This window comes from Cebidichthys violaceus, unplaced genomic scaffold (assembly GCF_023349555.1).
Source record: "Cebidichthys violaceus isolate CVI_PGR_0920_01 unplaced genomic scaffold, fCebVio1.0.p SCAF_41, whole genome shotgun sequence".
Taxonomy (NCBI): domain Eukaryota; kingdom Metazoa; phylum Chordata; class Actinopteri; order Perciformes; family Stichaeidae; genus Cebidichthys; species Cebidichthys violaceus.
Window position 1 is genome coordinate 1,391,930 of NW_027176606.1, and position 19,843 is coordinate 1,411,772.

General features: G+C 41.6%; 2 protein-coding genes across 2 annotated transcripts; both read left to right on the forward strand.

The window, feature by feature from the left end:
* Positions 1-367: 367 nt before the first annotated feature.
* Positions 368-6,778, forward strand: LOC137885930 (leukotriene B4 receptor 1-like). Its single transcript, XM_068728288.1, has 5 exons — positions 368-490; positions 3,393-3,950; positions 4,330-4,530; positions 4,640-4,680; positions 5,095-6,778. Exons 2-5 carry the CDS (start codon positions 3,402-3,404, stop codon positions 5,396-5,398), a joined length of 1,095 nt encoding a protein of 364 aa, XP_068584389.1. The 5' UTR covers positions 368-490; positions 3,393-3,401; the 3' UTR covers positions 5,399-6,778.
* An 86-nt stretch (positions 6,779-6,864) lies between these two features.
* On the forward strand, positions 6,865-12,123 carry ltb4r (leukotriene B4 receptor). The gene is made up of 4 exons (XM_068728392.1): positions 6,865-7,329; positions 8,343-8,885; positions 9,864-10,131; positions 10,981-12,123. Exons 2-4 carry the CDS (start codon positions 8,407-8,409, stop codon positions 11,365-11,367), a joined length of 1,134 nt encoding a protein of 377 aa, XP_068584493.1. The 5' UTR covers positions 6,865-7,329; positions 8,343-8,406; the 3' UTR covers positions 11,368-12,123.
* Positions 12,124-19,843: the final 7,720 nt, after the last annotated feature.

Consider the following 19,843-nt stretch of genomic DNA (forward strand, 5'->3'; position numbering starts at 1 on the left):
CAAATTGAAACCCTGTTAAAATGGTACAATAAAACCAATTGATAGGATAAGAACAAACCAAAGCAAACAATAAATATGCTGGTAATATCTGGGTGCCCATATACTTTTGGCCATGTTGGGTAGTTTCCAAAATTTGAATAACCTGTGTTTTGTGGTGATCTGCATGGCGAGATACCGTGAGGGGAAAAATGGACTAACCCTTTAAGACGACGCTACACAGGTGGAATTCCTGTGGAGCTGTTGACAGACTGCCAGGGCAGAGACAGGCCGGGTAATGGGGACACACCTTTCCCTCTCACTACACTACGTGTTGCAGCAAGCATGACAAATCAATCACAGAGAGAGAGAGGTTGGAGGGAAACTCGGGGAGAGGACCGGTTCAAAAGAAAAGGAGGAAAACTCAACATTAACACCAGTCAGACTTCTTTCCCAGCCGTTGGTGTTGTTGCTGTTGGTGTCGTCTGTTGGGATTTACAGTCGATGACTTGAGGTGAGTCCGTCTTCCCGTCTCTCGTTCATGACTCTGTGTTGGTTTCTGTTAGCAACAACACTGCGGTCACAACTGCCAACAAACCCATGCCAACAACTGTAGTTAACGCTACTGTTGGAGGAGCAGTTTGGAGCTTCTGGTTTCTTTAAAGGATTCACAGGGGTTTTTGTTGCTGTGTTTTTGTGACATTATTGTGAGGTTCAGCTGGCAGTTGGGATTTGATTTAATATATGAACAATTTATGTTTTTTTCTTAGAAGGAAAAGCAGGTGAGTTTTTGAAAGCATGTACATGAGTCACACAATACACACAAACACACCTTTTGAGTCAATCAGGCTTTACAGTCTGTGATGTGGTCACCGCAGGGAGCTCTGTTTGTACACATAATAAAAAAAAAGCAAAGAGCTCAAACTTTGAACGTCTGTATTGTAAAGAAAACAAAAGGAATGAATGGGGAACGGCAACAGAAAGTCTCAATATGACAGTGACACCAAATAGTTGGTTAAAGCTGGTTTGTCATTTTGGGGCCATTGCGCAATATGACGCAGTTTCACCGGCTGCTGTTGCTTTGATGCCACTCTCAGTGTGGTTTGACCGGCTTTCTGTAAACACTGTCATGTGGTTTCTTCTGTTTGTCTCTCTCTTCCTCTGAAAGTTGGAGAAAATGCTTTTTATCGAAGGGTATTTCATTTGAAGTATTTCATTCCAAGTGCATCTGCAGAACAACACTATAAATGAATACCTGTTCATAACCGGCATGACGCTTCTATATATTTCAAGAAAAATCTAAACTTTTACTCATGCATACACTTATGTCCATATATATATATATTTTTTATTTTTCAGCAAAAAAAAAAATGGCCACATATAATCTTCAGCTCACCACAATTATTACTGTATTGGACAGAGGAATTGAGGCAATTATATTATTATTATCATGGTTGCTTTTTCATTTTTGGATACAGCACTTTATTATTTGCTAATTTAACTATTAAGTAGATTTAACGATCAAATTGTATTATATTTTATTTTTCGCTAAAGCTTTTTTTAAATGTGGCCTATTTATTAATAGAACTTTAATTTTGTGTTGATTTTGGCGGCCCCTGCGGGCAGAAGTAGTAGTGTTTCTGAGCACCAGAGTCCGTTTAGAAAACCTCTCATCTCATTGCCCGTGAATTCCTGGTGAACCAGCATGGCCTCATCTGATTTCATGCCGAATCAAACCCATTGGCACACTGCTGACAAGCATTACCAATAACATGTCTTTATGAATGCTGATGGTCTTGTTTACTTATGAAGGTCATACGATAGAGGCTTCAGTATTAAGTTGCGACTGTTTCACAACCAGTTACAAGGTTCTCACAGTAACTTTAAATGGTATGTTGTAAAACCAAACAAAAACCAAAAGAAAACCCTCAAAACACACCAGACTAAGTGCCAAATAAGTAAACATATTAATGCTTACCTTACTTTTTTCATTTGGAAATGATCTTCTAAATTCTAAAGAAAGAAGAGACCTGAGGTCCCACACCTGTGATCCACATGTGAGCTACATGGGCAGTACCAAACCTCAACAAATCGTCTGGTTGTCAAGACGCAATCATTCCATGTTTGTATCTGTAAATCACCTGGCGTGCAACTGCACACTGATTTACTCTGTAATAATCCATAATCACTGCACAAGTTGAAAAGAAATATCAAACAAGTATGGCTAGCAGATGTGGGATTGAATGTGTGCACACACTGACACTGCATAGTTTGTGTCAGCCTAAAGGGTGTGCTCTTAAACTAATAGTCAAGATATGTCCAACAAGTGATGACATGTCACTTCTGAAACCCTTTTTTCCATTAACATGAAATGTCTATAGTCCACACATAAGGTTTCCTGATTTCCTAAATACAATTTATCTGTTGCACAAACTGTATAATGTATCTGCAGTGATTGACTGCTGGGAGCTAACTCAGATTACATTACTCCTCTTATGAAAGATTTGCATTGGCTTCCAGTTATTCATAGATATAATTTAAAGTGCTGCTAGTTTATCAATCTCTTAAAGAATTAGACTGGTGATATTTTTATTGCCGTTATTGTTATTGGGTGTCCGTGGCTAAGTGGAGAGCAGGGCTGCCTTTCAATCAGAGGGTCGGCGGTCCGATCCCCGGCTCCTGATCTGCTAGTCTCATGTCAGTGTGTCCTTGAGCAAGACACTTAACCCCAAAATTGCTCCCGTATTTGGACCCTTCTCTATGGGACAGAAAAATAAGATATTTCAGACCTTGGATACCCAGACAAGGAGGATCAGTTCATTGCTGTTTTCATGGGATTTCATGGGTCAGCATATTAGAAACAAACATGACGGGGTTGCATTAACGGTAGTTATTATGTTACGTGTTATGTTCCGCTCATGTCTGGTCTCGTTGTTCAGGAATTAAGAAGCACTGTTAAAACCTGTTACACTTGCGCCACACTCCCACGCGCACCCTTCAGAAATACATAGTTGTCTTGTCAAACTGAGGCCTGAGCCAGAAAAAACATGGTGTAGGATTCAGAAGTAAGACCTTTTTATTAGTCACCAAATATGACTAATCAAATTTGGTGAAGTACGTTTTGTAATCTGGCATGTTAGTGCAAGGTATGAAATACAGTACTTGTTTGGTAAACTGCCCTGGAATCACTGTCACATGGTGATTGTTCATTTTTTTTAAAGCACCCTTTTGTGGTTTTGCTTTGTTAGCATTAATATTGTCTGTTAACAGTGATTTGGCAGGAACATGTCTCTTTGAAAAAAACAGTAAAAATTTAGTAAAAAGAATCTTTCATCTGTATTTTCACTTAAAAGGTAAAAATAAATGTCCTACAGGTAAACCTTAAAAAATATTCACCAATATTCTCTCTTTGGCAGGTAACAAAAATGGACCCGTCTCCCTCCGCGATCAACTCTTCCAATTCAACAAATAATAGCATTGTGAACACCAAGACTGGCACCACTTTGGGCGCCTTCATCCTGAGCCTCGTCTTTCTCTTGGGCTTCCCCGGCAACCTCTTCATCATCTGGAGCGTACTGGCACGTGCCCGACGGCATTCTGTCACCACCCTCCTCATCCTCAACCTGGCTATCGCCGACGGCTCCCTGATGGGCCTCACCCCGTTCTTCGTCGTCTACCTGATTATGAAGAAGTGGGTGTTCGGGAAGGTGATGTGCAAGCTCCTCTTCTACCTTTGTTTGGTCAACATGTACGCGTCCATCCAGCTCATCATGCTCATGAGCATCTACAGGCTGGTGGCGGTGCTGTGGCCGCAGCGGGTCAGCATCATCACCGGCCGCAAGACTGTGTTGCGTGTGCTGGCAGTGCTGTGGGTGCTGGTGATGGTCGCCTCGATTCCTGCTATGATCTTCAGAACTGTGAAGGAGGAGGGGACTACCTTAGTGTGCGAACCGGCCCATGATGGACCCAGCGATGTGAGTGAACGAAAACCTGATCACCTTCATATTATCAATAAGCAAGGCTGCACAATCCTCTAAAATGTGTTAGTTGAATAATGGAAATGCTTGGAGTGAAGATCATCTGAAGTGTCGTCCGAACCACGTCTGAAGGATTGTTTCAGATGCTGTTGGACACACGGTCGCCCTAAACTAGTGGCATTTCAAGGATCAGGAAATACGCTTTTCTTCCTTCTTGCCGAGAGTTAAAGCAGAGAGTTGAGCTTTGCAATATTAAAAGATTTCAATCCCATTGCCATCTCTGGATTTTTACCTGGTAGCCAGCATGCAATTTAATGTAATGCATAATGTTTGAATATTACATTTTGTTTTCTCATATCTTATCTTCCATGTACAGGTGGTCCTCCAGTACATGCTGGAGCTTGTGATTGGCTTTTTGATTCCATACACGGTCATTGTAGTCAGCTACATCTGCATCTTGCGGCGGCTCCGAAGGACCAAGTTCCGCCGTCGCATTCGTAGCGAGAAGCTCATCCTGGCCATCGTGTTGACCTTCTGCCTCTTTTGGTTGCCCTACCACGTCATCAACATGGTGCAAGTATGTCACGCATCCTTCTTCCGTCTTTACATGCATTCAACGCGTGTCCAGGTTTAACAGCATCACTTTTTCACAGTTGTTAACTGATCCTTCTTTTCATTGTCCTCAGGTTACGTGGGCTCTATATCCACCTGGTGACGTAAAAAAAATGTAAGTGATGACACAACAACTTGCGGGCCTCTTCTCATTTTATAAAGCTAATGTTAAAATTCATGCACAAACCAACTCTCCGTGTTGTCATGCGTTACATGGTATACAGCCGGGAGTTGTGAGGAACATTTGTATTTCTTTTTGAGCGTTAGACGTGAAGATTGACACCACTCTTGGGTGTGTGCGTTACGTTTGCAGCCAGAGCCCGAGGGCAATTAGCTTAGCTTAGCATACCAGGAACAGGTGGGAACTAGCTTGGCCTATAGAATATTTGTACACTGTGGTATTGCTACTTTTAACATGTAAGTGGTACATTATGCATATAGTCTATGACCCTTTTATTTACATTCTGATGAAAATCAAAGTCAGTCATTTGTCTCTAATCAAATGCTCTCCTCACTTCTCCACCCGCAGGCTGAATGACATATGGCACAAGAGCAGAGCTGTCACCTCTTCCATAGCCTTCATCAGCAGCTGTGCCAACCCAGTGCTCTACTTCTTCGCAGGAAAGTCGTACATCCGGCGAGAAGGGCTGGCGTTCATGGCCCGCTTGTTCGAGGGCACGGGGCTGGACTCGGCCACCAGGAAGAGCCGACAGCACAGCCAGAACAGCCGCGACAAAGACAAAGACGCAGACGCCGTCATGCTACAGGACAAAGATCGAGACTCTGTTGCCAACTCGAACTCTAATACCAAACCAGTGAAGAACGGTAAGTAGAGGACACAAGACTCTGCAGGCTTGAAGCTGGTGTTGTTCCCCCAGGGGGGGTTCAAATTAAGCCACTGAGGCCTTTAAATCGCCGTCCAGTCGCAAGAACTTCATCTGGGTTCAACGTGCACGGCTGGTTCCCGCCAAATCAAGAAAACATAAATCCTTCTTCCGAATGAGACAAACTTTGAAAGGGATGTCACTGGACATACTGATCCTGGAACAGCTGGCAGCCTGTTGCATCCTAAATTGGCATTATTAATTTGACTTGGTGTTTAAAACACAGCTGTTTGTATGATGAGATATGAGCCTTGCGCCGCTCTGAACTATTTCACACGGAAGAAGTGCGGATTATTATCCAGGACCCAGGTGGTGCCTTATGAATCTTTTTTTGCAAGATTTTTTTTCTCTGCCATTTTGTTAATGCAACGTTTTATTAGTCAAATTGCTTGACTAAAGCACCGAAATGAAAAAGTGAAAATTGCTATACCTCAGTGACGAGCACAAATTGAGTTCAACAGAGGCACTTGACTTAGTTTTTTTTTGTAATATTCGCACTGATATGTTTGCTGTGCATGCTTCTCTCTCTTACATCTGTTTTAAAAATTGAATTTTTGGCCACACCAGGGCAGTGGATCAAGTTGTAAAAAACAATAACGCCATTCCACGGCCTCATAAAGTTGATACGGTGAACGCGTTGGTGACAAACACAGAGCATTGTTTGCATTCATTTAGAGTCGTGTGTGTGTGTGTGTGTGTGTGTCTGGCCACCTGATGAACGTTAGTCCAATATTCACTCTCCTTTCGGCACTGTTTTTAAAAAAGCATACGTCTCTTAAGCTGCTGAATGCTTCACCATGTCTGCCGTTTGTCGCTGGGCAGGTAGTGCACAGTGAGTTTAAACGATGAGAACAGTGGGAGTGAATTAAAAAACAGTAAAGTTACAAGGCTGTGAAATCAAAACGATGAGCTGAAAAAATACAAAAAAAAAAACTGCGTAGAGCTGATGGGAACTGCAGAGTTGGGTGATGATTCTCTGTGGGTTCGTCACGACGAGGGACTCCTTGCACAACACGCACAGTCATTTGATTTATTGTCTATATATATATATATATATATATATATATATACGGAAATATTGATTAGTGCAGCTTTAAAGAGAAGATCCTAAACTGTAATGTTTTGATATCTTACTGAGAGCATGCTCAGTAAAAAAAAAAAAATGAAATATGGAAATGTACAAAATGAAGTGAAGCTTTTCTTTTCTCTCTCAGACTCTGAGACACGTTCCAACTTTGTTATGCAATCCTCGTCATGTGGAAAGAGGAATACGCTGTCAATCTGAAGTCTGGTGCAAGCGAGCAGACAGACAACGGAGATAAGACTCAACACTCGTGTATCAACAAGATCCTGACAGTTTACAGGAATACCCCCCCCCCCCCCCCCCCCCCCCCCCCCCCCCCCCCGCCCCCCACCCCCCCCCACATCCCACTCACTTATTCATTACGATCTCCTGTGCTGAGAAATGATACCATCAGTTTCACAACACTGTGTGGCTCTCTATCACATCCACAATGTTCTCTTCCTTAATGCAACACTAAATGTATGTGCCAATAAGCTGTATTTTCCCCCATAAAAAATCATGTATTTAGTGCACTGATCTGCAATAATAAAATAAAATGTGTAGGAGGAACAACGCCGACGTCGCAACCAAGTGAGCTTCCTGTGGTCATGGGTTTCCCCTAACATGAACCCTCTTACTCAAGACATGTACTTTTTTTTTTGTATTAATCTCCACACCCAGTCCTCAAAGCAAAGAGAGAAGCCCGGGAGTCGACAGTAGATCAGGCAAGCTGCAAAATAGATGGACACTGGTAACCTTTTCGGAGTGGAGTTACTGTTGTCGCCTTAAAGAAATAAAGAGAGATCAGCAGTTGAAGGTCAGTATGTAAATTATATTTATTAAAGCATCCTAAGAGCAAAGCTTGTATCATTTCCAAAACTTCATCTGGAACATTCAGCAGTTGGATTCCTGATTTTTTTTATAAAAAAAATGCAAAAATCTCAATTTCATTTGTGAATTACATTTTCGTTTTGTAACACGATGACTGCAGCTTTCTGTGGAACCTGTGTTTAGAGATTAGACGACTTGCGATAAAGGTGTTTACAATGTTTGCGCTTCTTCAGTCTTTTCCACGTCTTAGTCACCGCGTGGTATAAAACAGAACTATTACACAAGTTTTAATAACTGACCAGATTTAAATATAGATTTTATGTGTAACCTAAGGGGCATTTAAGTACCATAGGTCAGACATGGTCTGGTCCTACAAATCCAGTATTATTTAGATAATAGATTTCCTAATAATTCATTGTGCGCCGTCATAAGATCAAAGCATTCTCCGGTTTATTTGGACAGTCGGAGGGAAAATGCAACGAGGTGCTGGCTGGTTTTAGGAAACATGGGATGTTTTGAATTTGAACATTTCAGCAAGTTCTGATGAGAGCTTCAAAAATAAAGAAAGAAAATGCATCAGCTTTCCCCTTATTTCTTGGACTTATTGAAGCTAAAAATGGCAAAAAAAGCACAACATGCAAGAAATTGAATATAATCTGTCTTTCAGCACACTTAATGAGGTATAAGATGGGTAAAAATAGGTAAAAGCTTTTATTTTTCATTAGCATGGTTATGGTAAAACAATGCTCCTCTGTCTTCTTAGAGCTTAGACCTTTAAAAAGAGAAAGAAATAAAGCAATACACTTTCAAGCCCTAATATCTGCGATGAGGCAGCTCCTGGCCTTTGACCTCTCTTATGATGATTACCGCTTTCCAGAATCATCTTGTATCGAGACATCAAAATGTATTGTGCAATATTTCGCAGTATTGACACACATTCACACCTCAAACACCGTAATATAACACATCCTGTTTCCTGCCTCTTTTGTCCGTTGAAAGGTTGTGTCAGTTTCACAGTTGTCGAAGCCAAACTCAGATTTCTTCAGAAGAGGCTTTTACCCCGATGGCATCCAATATCACCACCGCCACCCAGCCGGCCTCCCCTCCTCTGTCCGTCGGCGCCCAGGTCGGCATCGCCATCCTGACCCTGGCGTTTGTGCTGGGCTTCCCCGGGAACCTGTTTGTGGTGTGGTCAGTGTGCTGCCGGGTGAAGAAGCGCTCGGTGACCTGCTTGTTGGTGCTGAATCTGGCTCTGGCGGACGCCTTCGTGCTGCTCAGCGCCCCCTTCTTCCTGCGCTACCTGGCCGGAGGCCGCGGCTGGGAGTTTGGCTCGGCAGCGTGCAAGCTGGTGCATTACCTGTCGAATGTGAACATGTACGTGTCCATCTACCTCATCTGCCTGATGAGCATGGACCGCTGGCTGGCCGTGACGAGGCCCTTTCTGTCGCAGAGAATGAGAACCAAGCGCTCCCTGCTGTCTCTGCTGCTGGTGGTCTGGGTGCTGGCGTTCGTCTTGTCCCTGCCGATGCCTTTCTACCGCAGGTGAGACGAAAATGTCCTTTCTGGGTCTGTTATGTTGGGGTTTTAATGGCTGCTGCAAAGGAGAGGGGAACTGAAGTCAAGTAAAGTTAATTGACCTCTGTTGACTTTTTTATTTTGTGTTAAAGCTGTCGTTTTTAGTGTTAACTTAGGTGTCCTTTGGAGACATTTACCGACAATTCAGATCTTTATGGATTATAGATGATAAGATATTCGCAGTCTTATGGCAGAAAAAGATGACAGGGCAATAACAGGAGGCACCAGAACAAAAAAATAGTAAAAAAAAATAAAAATAGCATAAATACTAAACAGTTGAAAAATGTAATAGTAGACAATAAAGATGTATTTATTAATATGATTTTCTTGCACTGCTGGAGAATATTAGCAAATAATAATTTAAAAAAGACTTGAAGATGACAATTTCTATTTTGTTTCTCAATGGAATTTATTTAATTTAATTACATTTTCAAAGCCGGTGTTTTAAGGCTGCCGTTTAGCAGACAAACAGCCTGAAAATGGAAGTTTATGAACAACAAAACAATTCGGTAGGGCTCTTGCAAATGTGAAGAGTTGCCAACACTTTGGTACAACAGGCTTCAGTAGAACATGCCCATATCTGTCCGTTTGTGATTTTAGCCTCTTCATTGCTAAAAGTCTGCGACGCAAATGCGAAAGCTGAGTGAGCAAACGGATGTAGGTGTGGTCTAACACGATCACACTTTACTTCCAGGTCAAATCCAATCAAGGCTGTTCTGCTGTTAGGTGGAGTTTGCAAATGAAATGGATGCAAACTACCAAAACAGACAGACAGTGAGCTAGAAAACCTTCAAATCTAGAGGCAAGGTTCCTCTTGTGGGCTTAAATCTTCAGAGACACTACACATTTTTTTTCTTGTTGGTCTCACATATCTGTTACAGTGTTCCAGTACATCTACTGTCCCATTCACTTTCTATTTGTGTGTTTCTTCCTCCTCTACTGAAGTAATCTGAGAAAGCCAACCAACAACATCACATATTGCATACCGTACCACTGGGGCAGCGTGGGCCACCGGGTCTTCCAGTACCTCTTTGAGACCATCATGGGCTGCCTGGTGCCGTTCTCCCTCATCAACACCTGCTACTCCTCCGTCGTCTGCCGTCTGCAAAACGCCAAGTTCCAGCGCAGAGCGCAAGGCAGCCGCCTCATCCTGCTGATCATCTGCGCCTTCGCAGTGTTCTGGCTGCCCTATCACATCGTCAACATCATAGAGGTGATCGTGTTCGGCTTTTTGTTGATGGAAGTTTGACCTACTAGGGCTGAAAAAGGGATTGATTAGATGCCAAACGTGCAACTATTCAGATAATGTGGTGTTTTTGAGGTGAAATGCTACAATAACAGGACGTTAAAACACTAAAGTTAGCGAAATGATTTCAGCATTAACAGCTCTGTTAACCCTAAACAGTTATGACAGGTAAATTCACGGACACATTACCGTCTTTAGAACTACCAAAAACCCTGTTAAAATATTCATTTTGGACAGTGTGACTGTCAATTATCGCCATCAGTCAACCAAACTACTGACACATTTTCCATTTAATATTTTCCATCGTTTCAGTGCTGCTTACTTGATGTCTTAATATTGATATATATGTTTTAGTCAACAACAATGACCTTTATTCAACCCCGCCCCCCCCCCCCCCCCCCGAATTCCCCTAATTTTACGGTTTTATAAATATGATATTTTAAGACTCTGTTGATGGTGTCTGTTGCGAATGCAACATCGACAAACAACACATGCCGTTCTCATTCACTGTTAATCTGCAGCTGGTTGTACTTTGCTGTGACACAATGAAAGTCAACACTTCCTGCACAGATATTTCACATTAAAAGTCATCAAGTGACTCAAAGGGCGTATGTCCTCCCCTTTCCTCGTAGCCTTTGGTGTGAAACATGCTGCAGGAAGTGACCAGTACTCTTTCTTAGAGAGGAAATGACATGGCTCTGTATGTCTCCGAACTGGTAATTTCACCAGCCTCATTGTTTTTTGGGGAGACCTTTCTTTCTTTGCACTAGTTTTGCTGTTTCCTCCCTTCTTCTAACCTCCCTCTCCATCCTCCAGGTGGTGGGTCTGTCACAGGGCAACAAGTCAGTGATCAATGCGGCCCTCGCAGCCCGTCCCAACGTCACGGCCTTTGCGTACTTCAGCAGTGCTGTCAACCCCATTCTCTACGTGTTCGCCGGCAGCTCCCACATCCGCCAGGCCGGCCTCAGCTTCATGGGCAAGCTCTTCGAGGCCACCAACTCGGAGAGCCGGAGCACGTCCATCTTCACCCGCAGCGGCCGCAGCGGCTCCGCGGCGGACGAGAACACCGTCCTGAACACGCTGTCGACAAAACTGGGGAGGCCGTTCAAAAGCAAGAGCAAGGACCGGAGCAGCAGTGTGGCAGGCAAAGAGGTCGACGAGCCTGAACTCAAGACTCTGACCGGTGTTCAGCAGAAAGTGTAGCGCTTCAGCTCCAAACCCAATCTTCCCTGGACTACTTTTCTTAATTAAATGATTAGACACAGACTCATGGTCCCCAGAAGATGAATCATAATGACTTTACAACCAGAGGGTCAAAGTTTTCACTTATCCAATGAAATATAAAGAAAAAAACATCTATTAAATAGATCTTGCACTTATTTTGTACACACATTCATGTTCCCCAGAGGATGAATCCCTAAGGCTTCGGTGATCCAGACTTTTGCCGGAGCGCCACAATGAGGTTGCCATTTGTGTTTTTTTAAGTGAAGTGCCTCGGCAACTATCGGATTGATTGGCGTGAAATTTGGTACACACGTTAATGTTCATGACCAAATACCTGCAGTACTAGCGAAGTTCCCATCAGCCTCAGCTTTACTTTGTGTCTAGTGGTAATTATCAAGCATGCTAACACGTGAAAGTAAGATGGTGCAGTTAGCTCAAAGCACCACTATTCCTAAGTATATAGCCTCACAGAGCTAGCATGGCCTGATCACAGGTAAAACCGTCGCCCAGAAAACATTCGTCCTTGTGTTTGCTTGTTTTTCAATTCAAAGCAGTGTTCCAATCATTTGTTTGTATATTTTATGTCTCTTTTACATTCAAAAACTCGCTAATTATTTACATAATAATAACCTGTATTTGGATATGTAAATTATCAAATATATTCTAGATGTGCTTTTACATTTCAAAAACAAAAGACAACATTTGTTAACTTAATAAAGCTTTCTAAATATTGAATTTCCGCTGCAGTGTATTTTTCACAAGAGGTCCAAACGAGTACATGATGTACATGGCTTGCAAAACAAAGTTGTCCTTTTCACTTACGCAATGTTCAGCCGCATGAACAGATCATTGCATATGAAACAGTTCCCCAACGCATCCTTCCCTTCGCTCTTACCTGCATCATCTCTGACCACGATTTCACAACCCCTGACTTTAAACGGCCAAGTTAGAGTCAGAGTTAGTCTCAAAAGCTTGAAGAATCACTGAGCAAAATTGACAGGATACCTAAAGCTGGAGGGTCACATCAAGAGATCCGAGCATGACGACATCCAAGTACAGGACGACGACGAAGTGCTGGCGGCTCCGTAGCAGCTGTAGCAACCAAGAGGTTTGGTGCTGTCAAAAATGTTTAATAAGAATGTTACACAACCACACACTGTCCTCGTATAGGACCATGAATCTCAAGCTCCAAGGTCCATTTTTGACCTAGGAAACCATAAAAAAGGACACTAGCTTCCTTGCTAAAAAAACATAAAGACGTTTTGTGATATGTGTGCGCTGATATCAAAGGATCAAACCTTTCTCAAGAAGAAGAATCTTGACCGATCCTTCTTGAATACAGCATCAGTGTTTAATTTACTGTCCATGTAGACAACAAGGTATTTGTACGACTGGACAACCTCTATCTGCTGACCCTTAATCATCGCTAGGGAGATGTCCTCCTATCTTTTTTTATTGAAAAAAAATGTTGACAAATGATTCAATCTCATGTTTACAGGCCAGGTCATTGCATCGGGTAAGGGCACTGAAGACCTTTGGATTTTACAGGACACCTGACTACGCCTATAGTCAGCAGTATAGCAACAAAACACTGTGTGGTGTCTTTGATGCTTTCTGCCAGACGGACGGTTCACCATCCCCACAACATGTACAACTATACTTGATTGAAATTTCATCCTGTGGTCAGATGATAACAACGAATAAACCCAATCTGCCTGCTGAAGAAACCCACGAGATGTGGTTTAAGGATTTTAATTAGTGAATTTTACATACTCTGCCACCTGGTGGACCTGATTGAATATCAAGCGAGCCTCCTCTTTTCTAAAAGGGAATTAGTCCTTTGAAGGCTTAAATGACGCCCCACTGGACTGTGTTTAAGCCCAGCAGAATAGAAGAGTTTGATGTGGAGTTGAAGAGTTGTTGGCATAGTTGTATGTACAATGTGAAATGACGGAAAAACAACATTTTTATGAGGTGATGTTGAAGAAAAAGTAATTTGTTGTAATGATACTTCATTGGATTTTCTAATTAGTTTGTGTCTGAAGGAGTACCAAAAGACAAAGTACAACCATGAAGGAAGAAGCAGCTGATCAGGAAAACGTTTTAAGAAAGGTATCAAATAGATACATTTCTTAAATTATAGTTCCTCAAACATCAGCAACGATTCAATCAGTGATCACTCAGAACTCAGATGTCATGAACTATTGTTTGCCTCATTTCCTTGCGACTCTGTTTAGCATTTATATTTCTAGCTATATGTCTCATTGCTGAATTGATAACGTTACATGATTTTGGGAGATCAAACGCTCTATTGCAGTTCAGATATCACCGCTTTGTGTTATTCCTCCTTAAAGACTTTGCCAATTTGGAGTTCTAAATGGAAGACTTGGAGATGAAATAAATGGTAAAAGATTGTAAACCTGTTGGGCAGAAAAGCAATTAAGCTAATGGCTTTAGAGCGACGTCTTTATTAGTTTATAATACAAAAGAGAATGCAAGAAGTAGTACTGTAATCAACTTCTATCACTGATGACAGGAAGCTGTTTGTGAACAGATAAATAGGACAAAACTGTTGCGAGAGCACTCGTTGTGGCTTGCCTGACGTCATTGAGCATCATTTAGGATTGAAGTGGTTAAACTGAAGTGTTGGAGAGCGAACAGAGTACAAATATATTTTGCGTTCTTGGAATTTACACAAACGTCAATTCATTTAATTTGACGTCCTACATTTCCCATGGTGCAACCAATTGCATCCGACCCCCTCGCGTCCTTCCTGCCCACGTCTTTCAATCTCAAAAGCCCCTGGTTTGTGTCGCAGGGTTTCGTATGACGTCATGATGAGATCAGACTCAAGACGTACGTCCCCCCCCCCAACGTGCAAGCCTACCTTGATGTGCCTTGACTCAAGCTCGAAACTGCTCAGACTTGTCTCAGACTCCTCTTCTCAGACTCAATGTCTCTGATGTGCCAATTGTAATCAACATAGATCTGGTTGCCCTGAAGCCCCCACCTCAAGCTGTGCATTAGGGTTCCTTCAACAACATCTCATTCATTATTTTAGTTTTTATAAACGACAGCTCCTTGGGATTTCTTGAGCCAGACAAAAGAATCAACCGGTGCTTAAATGACAAAAGACTTCAGGAAGCTGCCAGATCGGTGTATGGATGAGGCATGATAGCTCCCACAGCGATGCACCCACTTTGTATCCCTTGCAGTGTTTGCTAAAGACCCTCCCGCCACATATAACCCGCCCATCAAGTAAACAGTTGGATGGATGGAGGACCACTTAACTTGACAAATCCTTTAGTGTTAAACCAGATGTTCTCCTCAGGAGTGTAGCATCCAGGTGTTGGCCGTTGTCAGTTACCAACAAAGACCTCACCATCCAGACGCCCAGCAGAAAAGTAGTTCCTTTTGTCGCAGCATGTCAGGTAGTCGCTCCCAGACATACAGAGACAAATCGACACAGACTGGGAGCAGATGACAGGAAATACAATTTTATTGCCCCAACGAAAATGTGTGGATAGTGAGGATGGTGACTGATGTTTGATTCATCTCTGACTTTGTTATAGTGCCCAACAGCTCCGCCTAAAGTCACGTTTTTGAACTGTGAACTTTCAAAACATCAAGCCGGGTGTTGCATAATCGTGCTGGATGGCCAGTTGTTGGATATGGGACGAATTCTCAGTTCGTTGTTGAAAAAGAAAAAGTCTTTTAGTTTGCTAAGTAGGAGTGTGTGAAGGTGAGTATCACTGACACCACACATAATTAGCGACTGATGGAAAACACCTGAGGTGCCAGGATCAGCATGAGGAGATGAGCTGTGTCCCACCGAGACGACCCTGAATGGGTTTTTTATTTTTTTGGACTGTGTGACAATTTGCAAATTTAGAACTTTGACACCTTTTTTTACCCATTAAACCAAACCTGAACTGCCTCAATAAAAGATAAAAAATAAAAAAAGGAGGAGAAGGTCTGAGCAGAAGCAGCAGAAGTCGCTTCCAGGATGCAGACCTAACCCTGCAGCTATGGGTGAGTCAAACCTGCCCCCTCAGCTTGTTGGGTTGATGGGAAACCAGATCTCCTGCAGTGTGTTCATCTTTTCGCATCTTCACTGTTTTCCCTGTCATTGAAAAGATGGTGTCGTTCACCCAGTTAAAACAGTCTGCCTGGCCCTTTAACTACAGTTTATGTGTATGAGAAGAGTAAAGCTGACATGTCGGTCGATTAATTGCTTTTTGGAAAGGACTGGATCTAGTTTCCCAAATGGAAATATTTGCTTTTCTCTAAACATTTAAGTTGAATGTAAACTGAATATCTTGAGGTTTTTTCGACAAGCTATGGGAGGATATTACCATTACCTTGTTACCTGATGTGATTATGACATTTTTCACTATTTCTTTAGTTAAATGAAAAAATGTGTTTGGCACAAACAATAAACTAGCAGCAGCTCTATTCTTCTCCATTTCTGAATCCCAATTACTCTATTTCAACTCAAAATCCCAAAAGTATAGCACTTACAATGTTAGGAAATATAAGGAGATCCTGTCATTTCCACAACCAGAAATGAGAAATAGGGAGAGGATTTCGTGAGGACAGGGTCGTTCTTCTTTGCATCACCAGATGGAGCCAAAGTGGCATATTTTCAAATCCTATGCAGAAGAACTGGCAGGAATGCTGCACCAACAATATCAACTGTTCACCTGTAACAAAAGTTCCATTGGAGATCTAATGTGAACTTTTGTTTAAAGCAGATACCGGCTTCCCATATCTTTTTAAAAAAAAGACTGCCTGGGTCTCCAGCAGCCCGGTGATCGGTGTTGTCCCCTGGCGGAGCATTGAGGCAATAAAGGAAACGCTGCTGCCGGACGCTGAGCTCTCCAGCTTTTTAGAAAACCTGTACAGAAATAGCCGATCCTCTCACTGATTGTGTAATGTATTGATATAGGTCATATAAAGGCATCAGAATTCAATTGAAACCGTTTCATATCCAGCTCAAAGTTCCCCACGGTAACTTTAAAGTAAGAAGACGTCTCCACAAGGCACCCGTTTCCACCATTATTATCATCTGTCACTGAAGCCCCTGTAACACCTCCCTCTTATTTAGCCTCTAATTTCTTCCCCGGAGACGTTATGCTGGGAATAATGCAAGAGAAGAGATCTGGGTCCTTGTTGAGGGTTTAAGGGGGATTGTGAAGAGGGCGACATGCTTTAGTGTCTGCTTGATTGATTCTGTATCTGCTGCATCGTGTTTTTGGTTTTGGTGGAGAGTTCGTGGGGTTCCTTTTCACCCCAACATCATTCACATCCGGTTTTACTTTCTCCATCTCTACCCCTTCTCATTCCTCGTCCTTTTTGGTCTCCATAAAGTGTCGCTGTACCTGCGACGATGCAGACGACTGCACGTTTCCTGTCAGAGGGCTAAAAAGGGAGAGCCAAGGGAGGAACCGTATGAACGTTGCATTCTTGGGAAGTCCACACGCACATCATCACGTCATTCCACCTATTTAATTTGTCATCAGACCCTTATACATCGCCCTTGTGAACCCTGAGGTGTCTTTTCTTTTTTAATGCTCTCTTAATGTGACCTCACCTACAAAGTGAACTACAAGCGTCGTCATTATGACGGACGCTCTCCAAGTTCACGGAGGTCACGGACGAGTCAGACACCTTTCAAACGTCCCTCTGTTACACAACCCTGAGCGTTTGAAGGGTCTCATAGAGGTAGATATATATAGAGTTCTATCTGATTTTGCCAATAATGACAGGTAACATTACACACGAGCGTCACACAGTAATTATTTTAAGTGGAGTCTTCACTTAATATCCCAAGGCCTCTGCGTAGACGCCTACTTTAGTGATTCCTCTTCCCGTGTGGGTGTAACAAGTGACTTTGACCAAGGTACAATGGCATTGTGAACATGTAGAGTGCAGGTTTAATAATAGCTGGGTAATATGACAAATACACTGCAAGAAGTTTCTTACCTTAAATAAGGAAGTCAGTATGGAGTCTAAAAGTCTGTTTTGACATAACATTGCCAGGAGTACCCGGAGTTTCTATGTTGACATACACACATTACTAGGTCATCTCCAGTCAACAATTTTGAGAAAACGTAGCTTGAGTCAGGAAACAAACTCTTCCGCCCAGCTGTTGCCTCATCTCAGGGTGATTGAAAATATTCACTGTCATTCAGGATTAGTATTGTATTTAAAAATAGATGTTTTTGAAGTTCTTGTAATTTTTTTTTTTTAATTACTCAAAAACATTTATCTGGAACAAATTGGAATAAAATACAATTTTGTTTTTCAGAATAACTGAAAAGAATAAGACATTATTTTTAAATTGTATTTATTGGTTTATTTGATAAGGGACAGTGCACATTAATAAAAACATTTCTGTAAATGCGCCAGAGTTAGCCAAGAGGCTATTTTTCATATGTAGTCCCAAAAGGCAGATGTTACAAAATAAACTTAAAAACAGATTAAATTTAAAAGGTTATACAATATTGATGCTTTGCAATGCGTGCACAAACAATGACAAAAGTGAGAATATGAATATACGTAGTATCATCATTCAGGAGACTCGCAAACATTGTGTACTAACAAGACATGCAACACAGAGGCTCTCAAATTCAACACACACAAGCAAATAAAATGAGGGATGTTAAATATAAACATGGACTAAAGACAATATTATGCTGCAATTGTTAGACACTAAAAAACATCCATGTCAGAGGCACAAAACATAAAAGCGTGCAGAGTATGTGAAATATATAAATCAGAGTATGTGAAATATATAAATCAGTCAGACACAGCTCAACAACAATAAAAGACTTAGTTGAGCTTTAAATGAACTGTATGTTTGTAGTTCTCTAATGGTCACTGGGATGGAGTTCCATTCTAGTGCAGCTTGTACTGAAAATGCAGACTGACTGAAAGCACTTTTCCTGAGTGGGATAATGCAATCCCCTCTTGATGCACCTCTTGTGAGCCGATATCCAGTTGTTCTTGTGATAACAAACTGAGTGGAGGAGAGGTCAAGTCATGTATAATCTTGTACATGAGACAGACATGCACATATTTAATCATGTTCTCCCAACTAAACAAGTTATATTTTTTTAGTATAGGGCAATGATGAGAAAGAACAGATTTTTGAGTTTATTATATTTGTATACAATGCTTCTAGTGGTGCTAGCCTGTGACCAGGTTGTTAAACAGTAAGTAATATGGGAAACAACCATAGAAAGCATATATGTCTTAGCTGCCTCTGTTGACATGTAGTTTTGTGTGAACCTGAAATTTGATAAATTAAATTTGACCCGGTTACAGAACTTTTTCATCTGAGATTTGAATGATAATTTGGAATCAAAAAGTACTCCAAGATATTTGTAGTCAGATACAACCTGTACCCTCTCCCCAGATACAAAAACATCCGGCTCTACACTACCAGAGTTTATTTTGGTAAAAAACATCCATACTGTTTTGGATACATTTAGTTGTTAACAGCATTGCTCTAACCATGCAGTTACATGAACCATGGAGTTAGTGAGTTAATTTGCAACTTGTCCCATTTTGCTACCATGCAAGTAAATTACAGTGTCATCTGCATACATTTAGATGTTGGTGTCAGGACATGCTGATGCCAGATCATTGAAGAGATTTTTATAAAAATTACTTTTTTATGTCTTATTCATGTCATCTAAATGTTGCGAAGTTAAATAGGGAATTATTTGTTGTGTTGGTGTTTTGTTGTCAACATTGTTGTGCTAAACCACAACAATGTGATATTTTTGCCGTGTGCTTTCAAGAAAATCAAAGAAAAATCAAAGATCGTGTTTGTTATGAGTTTACAGTAAATAGTACATTTTTCTTTTTGCAGTCTGCTCAGCTGTGTCTATCTTTAACCACCCCCTTGATCTTCTGTTTACTACAAACTTTGCCGTTGCTGCTGCCAGAAACATGGAAACACACTCACTGAGATGTATTTTTCTCAGAAAACAACTACCAGAAACGAGATAAGGAAAACATAAAAATATGAGGCTACCTGGTTATGGGTTGGAAAAAATATATTGACAACAGACACTGAAAAATAATGTAAAGATGAGTGTGTGTGAACCAATTTGTTTGAAGGTTTGTTTCAAGTTGAAAAGATGTTATCTTCATTGTAAGTTGAGTCATGCTATATTTCATGAAGTAAGACATCAGAATAGAACAAAATGACCTTTTGTGATATCTTCCATTTCTTTTAGTGGTGTGTGTGTGTGTGTGTGTGTGTGTGTGTGTGTGTGTGTGTGTGGTGGGGGTGGGGGGGATGGGAGGAAGGTGAGGTAAGCTGGGAGGGGATGTCCCCTCTGTGAAGGTATAAATGTAAAGAGTCGCAGTGAGAAGTCAAAGGAGCATATTTCATCCATTGACAACAGCTTATTCGTCTGGAATAGAAATAACCTGCGTGAGT

Excerpts from the sequence above, each read along its gene's own strand:
- LOC137885930 (XM_068728288.1), top strand. The coding sequence starts at position 3,402 with ATGGACCCGTCTCCCTCCGCGATCAACTCTTCCAATTCAACAAATAAT. Across the intron at positions 4,531-4,639 it reads ACGTCATCAACATGGTGCAA|GTTACGTGGGCTCTATATCC; the intron begins GTATGTCACGCA and ends CATTGTCCTCAG. Across the intron at positions 4,681-5,094 it reads CCTGGTGACGTAAAAAAAAT|GCTGAATGACATATGGCACA; the intron begins GTAAGTGATGAC and ends CTCCACCCGCAG.
- ltb4r (XM_068728392.1), top strand. The coding sequence starts at position 8,407 with ATGGCATCCAATATCACCACCGCCACCCAGCCGGCCTCCCCTCCTCTG. Across the intron at positions 8,886-9,863 it reads CCGATGCCTTTCTACCGCAG|TAATCTGAGAAAGCCAACCA; the intron begins GTGAGACGAAAA and ends CCTCTACTGAAG. Across the intron at positions 10,132-10,980 it reads ACATCGTCAACATCATAGAG|GTGGTGGGTCTGTCACAGGG; the intron begins GTGATCGTGTTC and ends TCCATCCTCCAG.